At 42.0% G+C, this 15,889-nt stretch overlaps 1 protein-coding gene across 4 annotated transcripts in view; it reads left to right on the forward strand.

Moving 5' to 3' along the window:
* The window catches only part of FBXO25 (F-box protein 25), a 62,181-nt gene that overhangs the window by 13,516 nt on the left and 32,776 nt on the right, over window positions 1–15,889 (forward strand). For 2 of the 4 annotated variants that reach the window (XM_074947761.1, XM_074947763.1), the window contains exons 3-5: window positions 6,410–6,522; window positions 7,622–7,671; window positions 12,245–12,358. In XM_074947761.1, coding sequence (XP_074803862.1) covers window positions 6,410–6,522; window positions 7,622–7,671; window positions 12,245–12,358 — 277 coding nt within the window. The remainder of the gene's footprint in view (window positions 1–6,409; window positions 6,523–7,621; window positions 7,672–12,244; window positions 12,359–15,889) is intronic. The other 2 variants (XM_074947762.1, XM_074947764.1) reach the window with 1 other exon arrangement.

Here is a 15,889-nt window from a genome sequence, read left to right on the forward strand (position 1 = left end):
GGGGAACATCAATTTCAAATAAGAACTTTTGTTGGTTTTTATATATAAAATTCAAACATAGTCTTTCAAGGACAGTTGCTATGTAATGGTAATGGACTATTTCCTTAGGCTTAAACTGCAGTAAAAGGTAATTGTGATGCTATTTCCCTCTCTCTAAAATCCATCACTGGGAGAGGAATGGAAGTGTGTGCGGGTGAGTGAAGTTTTTTAACTTGCTTTGTGAGTCTGTTTCTGTGACTTGAATTTCTGCAGGGCAAAAGCTAAACATAGTTTTTGCTGTGTAGGACAATATTTCTGGTGTTAAAAAGATCTTCATCTAAAAGCTTCCAGTATCCTGTGTTACGTCACTTTGATAAAAGACAGTTTAACACTCAATGCTGGATTTAACTAGTATCAACAAATAGCTATGGATTGATGTAATTTAATGTTTGCCTTTTAATGCCTAGGCATGGGTTGTTTTCAAATGCACTTTTACTTGCCCTGGTGACTTACAACATCTAGGCTATTGCTGATGCTTCTTACATCTAAACTGACAATGAAAAATAGATTCATATGGCAAACTCAGCTGTTTTAATATAAATGAATACTCATGAGTGGTATAAGGCTTATATACACTTTTTCTGTCAAAGAATGATGCTGGGGAAATAAAAGCAATTTTACTCATTGTTGAGCTTCAGTGCCCTATAGCAGTGGTTCTCAAACTAGGGCCGCCGCTTGTTGAGGGAAAGCCCCTGGTGGGCCGGGCCAGTTTGTTTACCTGCCGCATCCGCAGGTTCGGCCGATCGCGGCTCCCGCTGGCTGCGGTTTGCCGCTCCAGGCCAATGGGGGCTGCGGGAAGCGACGTGGGCCGAGGGATGTGCTGGTTGCCCTTCCCGCAGCCCCCATTGGCCTGGAGCGGCGAACCGCAGCTAGTGGGAGCCGCGATCGGCCGAACCTGCGGACGCAGCAGGTAAACAAACCGGCCCGGCCCATCAGGGGCTTTCCCTGAACAAGCAGCAGCCCTAGTTTGAGAACCACTGACCTATAGCTTTAGCAATTCTGTTTATCTACACAAGGTTGGCTGCCTTCACAGTGAAAACAATCTTAGTTATCAGTGTTTTGTAAAAGTAAGCACTCTTGCTTATCTTTATGTCTTTGTATGGTTAGCGTTGCTGTTTCCTCTAGTTATCTGCTGACCTGGAAAGAAAAGCCTTACTTTAAGAAACTGCTTTGACTTTATGCTTGGCTCTGGAGTTTTTTCTCAGCTTAAAAAAAAAATTTTTTTTAATGTACAGGTGAGTAGTTTTTTTCTTTGGTTGGTTGGCTTTTTTTAAAAAAAAATATATAAATGTGATAAAAAGAGGAATGGGAGCTGGAGGGACTCTTAATTTTTTGCTTCTTGAGAGTATATTAAGTATGTAAAACCATTGCAAAACAGCATGATCAGAGCTTCTAATATAGTTCTTCAGATAATCTTCTTGGGTCACCCTCTTATCACTGGACTATATATACATCATTTAAGGTTGTGACAATTTGGGGAATCTGTTTATGTAGGACTTATAAATTGTGGTGGTAGTTGTACTATTAAATGCCTCTATGCAGATGTGAAATCCACCATTTGGTGACACCTGTAGCATCTCTCTCCCAGACTACGTACAGTGGTGGATTGTTAGTCTGTAATGGTCACCTATTTAGGTGGAAGCACTTTGGTACAATGGGTTGGCTGAAGCCTAGGAGAACCAGTTCAACCATTTTTCTCTGCAGGAGGTTGGAGAAGTGGAGAGAAGAAAATTCCCAGCAGTTACAACAAAGGAACCAGGTGCTGGTGGTGGGACATATAACTATAAACTCAAGAGATTCACTGAGACAGGAAGCTTTGTGCAGAAGATGGGAAGAAATTGGTATGCTTTTGTGGGAGGGTTGTATGCGTTTGCGGAACCAGTCAAGGTAGATAAAGCTAGCTGACCTAGGAACGCTCCATGATTTTGGAGAGACCCATGAGCTGCAGGAAAAGGATCCCAAACACTGCAGAAAGCTCTGGCCAGGCCCAAAGAACTCTCCAGAGTGGTAAGGAACCTGAAGCAGGGAAAAACACATGGGTGTGTTCATTTTTTTTTTTTTATAGATCTGTATATTTGTTATGCCACATAAGTGAAGAGTAATGATATTTGATGATCTTGTACAATGTCTGTCTGTTTGCTTTCATTATTTTGTACCGCTGAAGAGGTAAACTGCAAACCAGAAGAGGAGATTCTGAGAAACACTCAAAAACTGCTGGGGAAGGCAATGGGAAGACAGCACTAGTTGCAGGGCCTTAGGCAGTTGGACTGCAGAATTTCCACTATAAAGAGTAGTGTCAGACATGAGGTCTACACCTGGAGTGCGGGCCTAGAGGCTCAAAGCCTGGGACAGTGCCTAAGACAGGGGTTCTCAAACTGGGCGTTGTGACCCCTTAGGGGGTCGCAAGGTTATTACCTGGCGGGGGGTCGCGAGCTGTCAACATCCACCCGCAAACTCCGCTTCACCTCTAGCATTTATAATAGTGTTAAATATAAAAAATATGTTTTAATTTATAAGGGGGTATATAAGATATAATCAGAAGCTTACTGTGTGAAAGGGATCACCAATACAAAAATTTGAGAACAACTGGTCAAAGCTCTGCCTAGCAGCATCAAGCTAGGGGCAGGTGGGATTCAGGGTTGGATCTCCTCACAGCAGTCTGGCAAGTGTCCAGGCGGGGGAGCTCAACGAAATCCGTGGCAGGTATCCAAATGTTTATCAATAAGGTAGATATTTTATTAGATCTATTTATTTGTAAATGCCTTTACTCTCTTACTTGTGTAACTTAAACAAAGAGATTTTTTATTTGTGTTTTGACATTAATGTATAATATTACATTTCCAGTTTCTTGACTGGCTGAAGCAGTCTCATATGATTTACTATTCAACATTATTGGCTGTAAAATAAGTGAGTAGTTAAATAAATCAGGCAATAAATTCTGCACTTGATCAGAATTCCTCCTTTTAAAGTTGAAAGTTATCTGATATGTATTGTGTCTCTCATTTGATCACGCTCCAAGAAGGATTTACTACCTTAAAAGTAAATACAACTACTGGTTTTTCTTAAGCCGTAGTTGTATAAAAACTACCCTTCAGTCAGAAATTTCTCTTCTGCAAAATAACTCTCTAAGTCTTTGTTTTGGGGGAATTGTATCACCATCTTGCTAAGTTTTCTGTGCCTTAGACATAATTGTAACACCTTTGCTTTAAAATAAATCACAATTTAGCACAATACGTATGTGCTGTAATTCTTGTTAACATGTATTCAAATAATGGATGAAACACTTAGATCAAGGCATAAAAATGTGCATTGTGTTACAAAGTAAAGAGGTTTGTATTAGCATTTTGTTCTTTGCATTTAGCAGAGCAGATAAAACTTTTTTTGTAAAAATTTATTTGAAAAATCAAAATTTGGAAAAATTCAGCTCTAGGGTCTACAGTGTTTTTTCTCCTAACACCCTATTGACAGTTCTTTCATTAATTGTAGAGAAGATAAAAATAATCCAGGATTTGGGGGGGATATAAAACTTGCTTTGGTTGTTACCAAACACTTCAACTGTTTTTTTGGCAGGGAAGCTTAACTGTGTAGTGAATTACTGTTCAAGAATAGACTTTAAGTTCCATTATGGTACATGTTTCTATATTACTGTTATACTCTCGCTACCTGGTGTGTGTGTATATATATATATATATATATATATATACACACACACGTGCGCACGCGCACATACACAAAGTTAGTATGTGAAAGTCAAAATACATCACTAAAATTAATTTCCCACCTCAACAAAAGCATGGTGATTTTTAAAAAAATGATTTTCCTGTTTTGGTTACTTCATAGGGACGTATTGGTGCAGACATACATTGTTGAGGATAATGATAACATTTTGCAATTAGATTGCTATCCCTCCAACCCCATCCCACCCCACCCCCGAAAATCTCTAGTACAATAGCACTTTCCTCAATATTGTAGAGAGAGCCTAAAATAACTAATGTTGTGATCCTAATCAGATAATCTCTGCTACAACGATCACTTCATTGAAAGCTTTGCTAAATTGTAGCAGTGGCGTTTCAGTCGTATACTGTGTTTCTGTGACATTTACTAAATGGAAAAAACGTATTCTCATCAGTTTTTGCTGCAAGAGATCATGTTCCCTTAGAGTGCCAAAGCTTGTTACTGGCCTTCCTCAAAATAATATATGTGAATGGAAGAAAAGGGAAGTTGATAATAATGAGAAACTAAGAATTCTAAAAAATGTATAAAGGAAGCAAATGGACACAAAGATATCTATGGTTGGTAGAATTAAAAACAATAAGGAGTTCAAGTATATTAGAAATAAAAAGAATCCTAACAATGGTATTGGTCTACTACTATATGGAAATCATAGAATTATCAATAATAATGCAGAAAAGTCTGAAAGGGTCAATAAATATTTCTCTTCTGTATTTGGTGGGGGGTGGGGGGGTATGTAGTCATATCTGATATCACTCTTTCCATTCCACTAGTATCTCAGCAGGATGTTAAACAGCAGCTACCAAAGTTAGACATTTTTAAAATCAGCAGGTCTGGTAACTTGTGTCCAAGAATTTTAAAAGAGCAGGCTGAGGAGCTTACTGGATCTTAATGTTGCTTTCACTAAGTCTTGGAACACCAGGGAAGTTCCAGAAGATTGGAAGAAATCTAATGTTGTGCTAATGTTTAAAAAAGGTAAACAGGATGACCCAGGTAATTATAGGCCTGTCAGTATGACATTGATCCCAATCAAGATAATGGAGCAGCTGATATGAGATTTGATTAAGAAATAAAGGAGAATATATAATTAATGCCAGTCTGCATGGGTTTATGAAAAAACAGATCCTGTCAAACTAACTTGTTACCTTTTTTTTTATGATAAAGGAAACAGTGTGTTAATTTTAATATACTTAGATTTCTGTAAGGCATTTGATTTGGTACTGCATGACATTATGGTTAAAAAAGCTAGAATGATATAAAATTAACTTGGCACACATTAAATGGATTAAAAACTGGCTAATTCATAGATCTCAAAATGTAGTTGTAAAAGGGGAATCATCTTTAAATGGTGTGGTATTAAGGGTGTTGAGATTGGTTCTTGGCCATACGCTGCTTAACATTTTTACTAATGACCTGGGAGAAAACATAAAATCATCATTGATAAAGTTTGCAAATGACTCAAAAATTGGGGGAGTGGCAAATAATGAAGATGACAGGTATCTTACACAGAGCAATCTGGATCACTTGGTAACCTGGGTGCAATAAAACAATGTATATTACTGTGTTTTAGTGTGACTAAAAATAAATGCCTACATCTAGGGACAAAGAATGCAGGCCATGCTTTCAGGACAGGGGACTCTGTCCTGGGAAGCAGTGACTCTGAAAAAGATTTGGAGGTCACGGTGGATAATCAGCTGAACATGAACTTCCAATGCAGTGCTGTGGATAATGCAGTCCTTGGATCCATAAATGGGTATCTCAAGTTGGAGTAGAGAAGTTATTTTACCTCAGTATTTAGCACCGGTGCAACCACTGCTCGAATACTGTGTCCCGTTCAGGTATCCACAATTGAAGAAAGATGTTGATAAATTGGAGAGATTTCAGAGAAAAGTCACAAAAAAAGATTAAAGGATTAGAAAACATGCTTTATAGTGATAGATTGAGCTTCTTCCGTCTATGTAGCTTAACAAGGAGAACAAGAAGAAGTGACTTGATTACAGTTTATAAGTATCTACGTGGGGAACAAATATTTAATAATGGGCTCTGCAGTCTAACAGAGAAAGATATAACCTCATTCCAATGGCTGGAAGTTGAAACTAGACAAATTCAGACTGGATATAAGCTATGCATTTTTAACAGTGAGGGTAATTAATCATTGAAACAATTTTCCCAAGAGTCATATGCTCCAGGAACACAGTGGTTCTTTCTGGTCTTGGAATCTGAGAACCTTGATATACTGCAGTGGTTTCCAGAGTGTAGTCCATCAGCCAGTGGTGATCTATGTGCACACAATAGCGGTTTGAAGAAAGGTGCTTGATCATATGATGCTGGCTCCTCATTAGTTCCTCCTCCTAAATTACACTTTTAAAAGTTTCAAATATGTTCCTAATATTAATTTCCTATGGAAGTTATTACTATATTTGAAACAAGAATACTACACAATTATGAAAATGAGAGAGGAGGTGCTGAACATGACAATTTCTCTGCTAAGATCCCTGCTGTGGTAATATTTGGGGACCACCTGACATAATGTTCTCTTTAAATTGTGAATTTCCAATTGACAGAGTGAGGTGCAAGCCCTCTATAGTTAAATATTTATCATTAGATGGTTCTTTAATTAAATGTATGTTTATTTCAGCATCTTAGCTGATGATGATGATGATGAAGAAGAAATATACAGAACTGAAGATTGTGAATTTGCAGCCAAGAAAAGGAAAAAAGACCATTTTCGGAATAAATCAAAATCACAATGTAAGACTAGATTGCTTTTAGTTCTAGTTTGGAGGATGTTTCATAACCTTAAAATATTTAAATATTTCTATAAAGCTTACTCATAAGGGCATAATTCACTAATCCTTATTAGTACTGCTTCTACAAACACTCAGTATTAATAATGCATACATAAACGATACAGCTTTTCTAAACTACTCTATCATTAATCAGCGAGCATGAGATCTTGATGATCCTAATGAAAATACATTTGTGAATTGTGATACCATTCTAATAATCAGAGTCTACTGATGCTGCTTTTACTTTCGTTTTCTGTTTTTTTTTTCTTTAAACTGAGGTTCTTCTGAATATGTAAACTTACTTTTTAGTTACTGTCTTTATAAGTTTAAGCTAATCTTATATGTAATTTTAATTCAACTTGTCAGTAGTGAAACAGCTCTTGGAAAAATGAATTTTTATTGATTTTTTTTTTCTTTGCTTTTAATCACAGCATCTAGAGTACTCAGTGATTTAAAAAAAAACTGTGGGGGATACAGTTATTCACAATCCTTGAAGACACAGATCATGGAGAGACAGAAAGGGGCATACAGAACACTGCGGGTGGGGGTGGGAGGCACAAATTGCTCAGGGTTGAGGGGACAACACGGGGGAACCCCAGGGCACAGAATATTCCTGGTGAGACAGCAGAATATGTGCGCAGAATGAGGGTGGGGTCCTGTGTAAAATATGCGATCATGTAATTAAAACTGTATCCTAATGTATACTCACAAGAGGACAGAACATAGGTTGCTGGTGCAGCCTAAAATCTGGAGTTTCCTTACTTTGAATGCTTGGCTTTGCAACCTAAATAATTTTCTTTTTGCTTAGTTTTTTGTATGTGTAATTTACTACATAGGATAAAATTTTATCCAAGTGCCTAAGTCACTTAGGTACTTTTGGAACTGTTTATCCATCAGCTGTTTCAAACTTTTGTAAGTAGCCTTCATTAAAACTATCTTAAAAACCCCCTCTCATTTGCAAAGAGTTTTATCAAGAATGGTACATTTGTGTAACTTTTTATTTAATAAATATTACCCAATGTGCTGAAAGTTAATTGTTACATTAATTTATTTGTTTTTAGGTTTTTATCGTGAAAAATGGATCTATGTTCACAAAGAAAGCACCAGAGAAGTAAGTGTCCTGTGCTGTCTTGCAGTCCTTATTTGCTGCCTGATTACATGTGGTGTTTAAGTACACATCTTAAACCTTATCTTCACTGCATGCTAACCTCATACTCAGCCCTGGGTGGCCCCCCACCCCCAAACACATTCAGACAATCTTACAGTGGGGCAGCCATCACACTCTGAACAATAGGGCAGACCACAAGGTAGTTTTTAGCACATGTTTCTACCACAAGGTCAATGTAGTTAAAACAAGGGTAGCTGCTCAACAATTGAGAGATCCTAGTCCTTCAATTAATTCCCATAAGCCCATTGGGTACCTATTCATGTGTTCTACCTTTCCATCTCCCTGTGCCCTGAGCCCTGACCAGAAATGGTCTCCCTTCAATTCCCTCTGCTCAGGAAAGTGCATAGTCCCACCCTGCTTGCAGTTTCCCCAGCTGTCCTATCCCCAGTGTTTGAAACAGCAGAACAATGGCCCCTAAGAAGCATGCATATTGGCATGCAGCCTCCTGGCCTTATGAATGCACCAGAATCTTGCTGCAGCTTTGGGCTGAAGTAAACCAAACCCACATCTTTAACTGTACAAAGAGGAATGTCAAACTGTACAAAAGGTATGTCTGAGGAGCTGCTGGCTGATCACGGGATTGAGCAGACCAAACAGCAGTGCAGAGAGAGAATACAGGGGCACGAGGTGAACTACTGGAAGACCAGGAAAAAGAATAAGAAGTGTGGTAGTGCCCCAGCAACATGTTCATTTTACAATGAAATGGACTGTGTTCTGAGCAGCCCTGTGAGCAGCAGTTTCAGCATGGACTCATATGTGGAGCTAGGAGGGGTGTGGGTTCAGAATTTGGATGTTCATGGAGATATGACCTAGCCCAGCCAGCAAGGAGAGGGAGAGGCAGAGATGTGGATGGCTATAGTCTCATCCACAAGCTTGTGTCCGATTCACAAGAGATGTTCCCTTAAACATCCCTAGAAGAGCACAGTGTGGTAGAGAGTATCCACACTGAAGAAGCAGGAGAGAACTCAGCATCTTATCTGATTACCAACAGATCTGCAACAGTCTGAAGTTGGCAGTTTATACAGGGCAATAGAAACGCTCTTCTAAACCATTATTCGTTCTCACATCTGGGTGCTCTGTCTCTTAAACGCCAGGGAAGCACCTTACTCAGTTCCATGAATGTGTGTTTCTTCATGTGAAAGTTCTGGGCTCATGGCTAGTCATCCCTTGTTTCCGTCATAATGTGCTTGTGTTCCTACTGTGACAGACTCAGACCAGAAGGATATAAGAGAATAGTGGAAGGCCAGTATATCAGCCTCAGAATGAGCAGGTCCCTGTTCCCAGGATAGCCAAACAAAGGCTACTGCAGGCCAATCAAGACACCTGACACCAATTTAAACTAGTTAAGGTCATTAGGCTAATGCCAGCACCTGACCTCAATTAACTGGCAAAGGGGTAGTTAGGCTAATGGAGACAGCTGGAACCAATTAAGGTCCCACTCATACTGCTTAAAAGCTCTCCTTTCCAGTTTTCTCGGGAGAAGCCCAGGTGAAAGGAGCTGGAGGAGAGGAAGCATTGTTGAATCCTGAGGTAAGGGTGAAGCTTGGAAAAGGGGAGCACGGGGAAGTGGCCCAGGGAATCAAAGCAGCATCAGTGGTGAAGGGAAAGCCGCCAACAGCTGCTACGATAGGGTACCTGCACTGGAACCCGGAGTAGAGGGCGGGCCCGGTTCCCCCCTTCTCCCCTCCCCATGCTCTACAGAGATCCCCTTGAGAGGGGAAGCAGACTTTGGTCCAGGAGGGAGGACAAACTGCGCCTACTGACCTCTAAGAAGCAACAGAGACTGTGGGTATTCCACCTTCCCACCTCCCATGCTGGCCTGTGATGAAAGTAGCTCAATAAGCTGTGACCTTTGCTGCTATACAGGGAAAGGGAGATCATATTGAGGGCCTTAGCGCGCATCTGTGGCCACTGAATCCTCCTGGAGGCATGGGACCCACCAATACAGGCTCAGAGCTTTGTCACACTACCCAGAAGTAGTGGTCTGTGTAAAGTTCTGGCCTCATGGCTAAGGCTACATTTTCATCACGGGTATTTTTAGTAAAAGTCATGGACAGGTCATGGGCAGTAAATAGAAATTCATGGTCCATGACCTGTTCATGACTTTTACTATATACCCCTAACTAAAACTTCGGTGGGAGGGAGGGGGCCTGCGGGTGCTCTGGGGGGAGGGTGTGTTCCTGGGGTCCCACGAGTCCTCTGGGTGGATGGTCGGGGGGGCTGTCGGTGCTCGGGGGGGGGGGGAAGGGTCCAGGCCGTGTGATGCTGGGAGGGGAGGGTTGGCAGGGCTAGCAGGCTCCCTACCTGTCTCCACATGTCCCTGCAGCTCCTAGGCAGCGGAGGGGCCAGAGGGATCGACACACTGCTCCCAACACAAGCACCATCTGCGCAACTCCCATTGGCTGGGAACTGCAGCCAATGGGAGCTGTGGGGGTGGGGCTTGTTGGCAAGGGCAGCACATGGGGCCCCCTGGTCTCTCCACCTAGGAGCTGCAGGGCCATGACTGTGGGAGCTGGGGAGCCCTGCACCCCGCCCCTAGCCCCCTCCCACACACCCAAACTGCTACTGCTGCAGAAGTCACGGAGGTCACATAAAGTCATGGAATCCGTGACCTCTGTGACAGCCTTGCAGCCTTACTCATGGCTAGTCATCCCATGTGTCCATCATCATGTGCTCCCACCAGCGTGTGGGTGTGTTCCTACACAGAAGTAGGGATTATCTGCCATTTAAAAACATCGTCTCAGTCCATGTCCACTTGGCCCTGTCCAATTGCTTGTATGCTACTTCTGACTGCATGTTGCTACCTCAATTTCCTCTAGCCCCAAAACAGCCTCTGAAATCCCTGCCCACATCTCCTAGCAGCTAGTGCAGAGGCACAAAAACAAAACATTGCATCCATAAAAAACAGTAGTTCTTGGCAGTGGTGATTAGGGAGCCAAACAGCACACCACTACATCAGCTTGATTACTGCTTGGTTACTGCCAGTAAATGAATTTTGTGGGCCTAGACCATTTCCTCCCACAATCCTAAGAGTGAACAGACAAGTTGTCCTACAGCACCCTGCACAGAGTGACACAATCTCAAGATACGAGCCAAGATAACTGTATTGCTTGTTACTGCCACATACAATGACAGTACAGACACGGGACATGACAGCAATGTACTGATGTCCACAATGATTGTGTAGTAGTGAGGTAGGCTACCAGGCACTTACAAGCACATGTTTACTTATCCCATGGCTTGCACATACTCCTGCTGAAATTATGCGCCACTGCAAAATGCAGATTTTGTGCAGAATTAATGTTCCTCATAGAATTTTATTTTTCATGCAGAATTTGTGAGTTCCACCAAATTGTTTCCATTTTCCAGTTTTGCATGTTTCAGATGTATTAGTTATGTATACACGTAACGGCTGCACGCACATGAGCCTGAACCATGTATACGACCAGGTCCATACAAACACACTTATGTGCACACTTGCCCCAACACATACACACTACCCGAGTTCTCCATTTCCCCATGCTAACCACCACTATCCTACAACTAAACTACTGCTAACTCACCAACCCCCCTTCCTGCCTCAGTGGCTTGACCCTAAAACCTTACAATACACACAGAAGTTTGAACTTGAACAGGACATGACAGACAGACACAAAACAGTCCTTAAGGATGCTAGCACCCCCTTAGGCCAGGACGTTACAGTACATTCGTGTAATGACTTTGTTTAAATGAAATAATTAATTTCACTGAAATAGAAGATAACAGTCAACAAAGATACATCAATTTCTGTAATAATATGCCTTGTAAGGAATCTATTTGTCAAAAAAACATTTCCTGAATCTCTTTTGTCTCTGTTGTTACAGACGTACTTGCTAACAGGTATTTAGGAAATAAATTACCAAAATTGAAACTGGTGTGATTAAATTGTGTTATTTTGACAAATAAAATATGCAGAATTTTAAAGTATTGTGCACAGAATTTTTTATTTTTGCCTCAGAATTCTCCCCGGAGTATTCACATGGAATGAAGATAAGGCCTTACTAATGTGTGGCATCACTTCGATACCTTTTAGTTCAAAATGAAGCAATGTAATTTCCTCATCTTTTTCTCTCGAAGACAGGGATCGGCAACCTTTGGCATGCGGCCCGCCAGGGTAAGGCAGGCTGGGCCAGTTTGTTTACCTGCCGTGTTCGCTGGTTCAGTTGATCGCAGCTCCCAGTGGCTGCAGTTCGCCATTCTAGGCCAATGGGGGCTGCGGGAAGCGGCACAGGCCGAGGAATGTGCAGGCCACCGCTTCCCGCAGCCCCCATTGGCTCTGGCGGGCCGCGGGCCAAAGGTTGCCAATTCCTGCTCTAAGAAATCAAATGAATGCTTGGCCTAGATTCAGGAAAGTATCCCTGTTCCATAAGGGTGCTTAGGCATAAGTTTAACTCTAAGTACATGCGTAAGAGCTTTCTTGATTCAGAACATTAGTGATGATTAACTGAACCATTTTTTTCTTTGTTTGCTCTTAAAGTATGTTTTCTTCTTTTTCAAGAGACATGGCTATTGCACATTGGGAGAAGCTTTTAATCGCTTAGATTTTTCAAGTGCAATTCAGGACATCAGAAGGTTCAATTATGTGGTCAAAGTAAGCTGTTTATATTATATATTTCATAAGTGTTTTGCTGGTTTGTCTAGTATAATTATACATTGGCAATATGCAACTACATAAATAAGCTGTTTGCATAAAAATATGCATTTAAAATATGTATAAAAATACCCAAGTTCTGGAGTAAACTTATTTTTGTGTGTTGAAAACTGATTTATTATACTGTGAAACGCCTCAGACTGCAGAAGGAAGAAAGTAGGCCAATAACTCTTTTCTGATGGCTTCGCAGAGAAACATTGATGGTAACTTCAGTAGTTACTTTTTTGCATTATAAAAAGTTCATAAAACAGCAAATTAAGACCCCACTATTAATATTCTGCAAAATAAACTATAATACATGTTTGTTTAACTTATTTTCACAACTGCAATTTTAATAATTTTTGATAATGCATTATGAATTAGAAAATTTTCTGTAGCGTATTGTTTTTTTAAAACAACGAAGCGTGAGTGCTATGAGTAGGGTTGCCAGGTGTCTGGTTTTCGACAGGAACGTCTGTCCGAAAAGGGAACCTAGCAGCGTCTGGTCAGCACAGCTGACCGGGCACTAAAAGTCCACTTGGCCGCAGTAACTGGTCTCTGCTGCTAGGGGGTGGGAAGAGGAGCTGTCGTGGCTGGAGCCACATACAAGAGCTTGCTCTCTGCTCAGCTGCTGATGCCTGACAGAGTGGTGGCTTGTTTCCGGACCAGGTTCCAAGAGGTAGGTCCCGCCACCCAGGGGGAGGAGGGATCCTGTCCACCCCCCTTCTGTCCCAGCATGCCCTGATTGCCCGAGCCCTAACCCCTCGCTACAGGAACCGACCCCCCCAGCTCCTTGCTCCAGGGATCGCCCACCGCTGTGCCCCGATTTTGCAGGTGGGCAGGTTCCATGTCAGCTCCTCCCAGCCTGACTCTGCAGGCAGCAGGTGCGTCCCGTGAGAGGGGGGAGTGAGCAAAATGCGGGGGTGGAGAGTGAGCAACTGAGGGAGGGGGGTGAGGAGTGAGCAGAGGGCAGGGCCTTGGGGGAAGAAATAGGGTAGGGGTGGAGCAAGGGGGTTCAGTTTTCTGTACTTAGAAAGTTGACAACCCTAGCTATGAGGTGTCATTACACCACTCTGTCAATCTTTACTGCAGCACATGCTTTATAAGTGGCAGGCATTTAGTGAGATAAGTGGTATTCCCTTTCTACTATTATTATTTCCTCTAAAACTTTGGGAACAGCACCCAGATTTTTAAAAATCTTCTAGCCTGTCCATCTTCCAAAAATGACTTTAATGAGACGCTGTTCTTGCCATGTTTATCTTCATCTATTTCACAAATGACAGAACAGGGCAAAGTTTTAGAGAAGCAATTTCTCAACACCTTTTAGTGATTGCTTCTTGGAACAATTTGTTCTAGAGCATCTAACAAGAGAGGCTAGCCTTAACTTAGTTTTAAGTAACACACTGTATCTAGATTCAAAAGCCAAGGGGCAGGTAGTGTACTATAAAGTGACAGTGACATTAAACTTGAGAAAGTGAGGTTTCAGTCAAATGAGAAGGTTAGTCAAAAAGGCCCCGAAGGAAAAATAAAGAAATTTAAATCCTTGGTGAATGCAGGGATGGTACTCAAAAACAGTAACAATCTCAGAAAATGTTTACTGCGAGAAAACGAAGAGTGTTTAAACGAATATGGCTAAATGACAGTGCTCAAGAGGCTACTTGAGCAAACAGAAATACTTCAAAACTTGGAAATCTGACCATAGTAAAGCCAATAAACAGGCGCATAAATTACAGCAGCCAATAAGAGGTGGAACTAGAAGGACCAAAATGGATTTCAAAGAACAAACAGCTAAAGATAAAAACGAAGAGATTTTTTTTTTTAAAAGTGTATCAAAAGCAGGAAGCCTGCAGAAGAATCAGTGTGTCCACTGAATCATCAATAGTTGAAGGGGACAATTAAGGATGATAAGGACATTTCTTTGCATCAATCTTCACCACCGAGAATGCTGGAGAACTTCTTAGTTAGGACCTGTTCTTTACTTGTAATAAAGGTGATCTATTCAGACGTGTCTGAATAGATGTTGGAGCAAATTGTTGATTTTAAAAAAGAGTAAGTTACCAGGCCCAAATGGTAAACCAAGAGTTCTGAAGAAGTCTAAGTAGAAGTAGCTGAGCTGTTAACAAAAACATGCAATAATTAAAAATAGGCACTGTTCAGAGGATTGTAAGGGTATCAAGCTTTTAAAAAAAAGAAAAAAAAAGCAGCAGCTCCAGAGGTTGATCCAGTGAATTTACAGTCTAGTAAGCCTTACATATGTACCTGTCAGACTGGTTGAAACAATAATTTAGCAAAAGATTAACAAAGTACGTGGAAGATCATGATATAATAAAGTCCAAGCAGCTGGGTCTCCGCACGCAACTAATCAAAGAACATGTCAAAAGTAGTAAATAAAGGAGAACTGGTTGGCATTATAAGCAGTGCAACCAGATCTGCCTTAGTTAAGGTTACATAATTCTTCCCATTTATAGAACCTGTTTTCAGTGGCTTATAGCTTTTCCAAAATTTAACTGTATGCTGAAGGGGAGAGACAAGACTGGGACTGATTCAGGAGAGTTCAGGTTTGGTGGGTGGAACAGTGGCACAAAGATCTGTGCCCATTCCCCTCCATAACCTGGAATAGAACCCAAGATTCCTTAGTATTATCATTCCTCTGTCAACAAATCTCTCTGAAAGCCTCTGGCAAAGTGTGTGTCCCAGTTCTTCTCCAGTACTGGACTACTGTAACGGGGCCAGCACCCACCTCTCATGCATGCCCCCTTTTTCGTCTGGCTGATAGTGCCTGCAAACACAGTTCTTTTCATGGGGGGGGGGGCACCCACCTCTTGTGGATGGCCCCCTTTCTCTCGGTTAGGTGTGAGCCTGCTTTTCTTTTTCGGTCTTACATCAGGCTGGCACCTGCTTCTCGCGAGCACCACCCCCAGCTGCTAGTTCTCTCGGCTGGCCTTCGGCTGCTCAGTCCTCTGGCTGAGCCGCACCCTGTCCCCCCCCTTCCAATTTATAAAGTCCAAGTTCTTTCTCGGCCCTGGTATGGAGCCATAGCTCTAAGTCTTCTTCCCGGAGGCACTGCCTTCTTCAACCAGCAGCAGCGCTCCCTGGGCTCAGTCTGAAACCAGACCAGCAGGGCCCATCTCAGTGCTGCCTGGTCTGGCTGGGTCCTGGGCTCAGCCTGCCTCATCAAGCTCCAGCAACTGAAGGCTCTGCTGTGCTGCTTGGCTTTTAATGGTCCCTTCTGGCCCCTAGCTGGTCGCTCCAGCAGCCCCTCTGATTGGCCGCTTTTCTGCAGCCACTCTAGTCTCCCTGGAGGACTTCTTGCTGCTCTGTTCTGGGACAGGGTGACGCAGACGGCAAGGCAGATTTGGGGTGGTGGTTCTTCCACTCAGTCTTTTCTCATGTCCCCCTTAGTCAGGTTGTACTCCGCTTGGGCTACCTCTGCCTCTGGCTCACTTCGGCCTCTGCTCAATAAATAATTAAAATCTTGCCTGTTTTCCATGG

Source organism: Natator depressus, chromosome 3 (genome assembly GCF_965152275.1).
Source record: "Natator depressus isolate rNatDep1 chromosome 3, rNatDep2.hap1, whole genome shotgun sequence".
In the NCBI taxonomy this organism is placed as follows: domain Eukaryota; kingdom Metazoa; phylum Chordata; order Testudines; family Cheloniidae; genus Natator; species Natator depressus.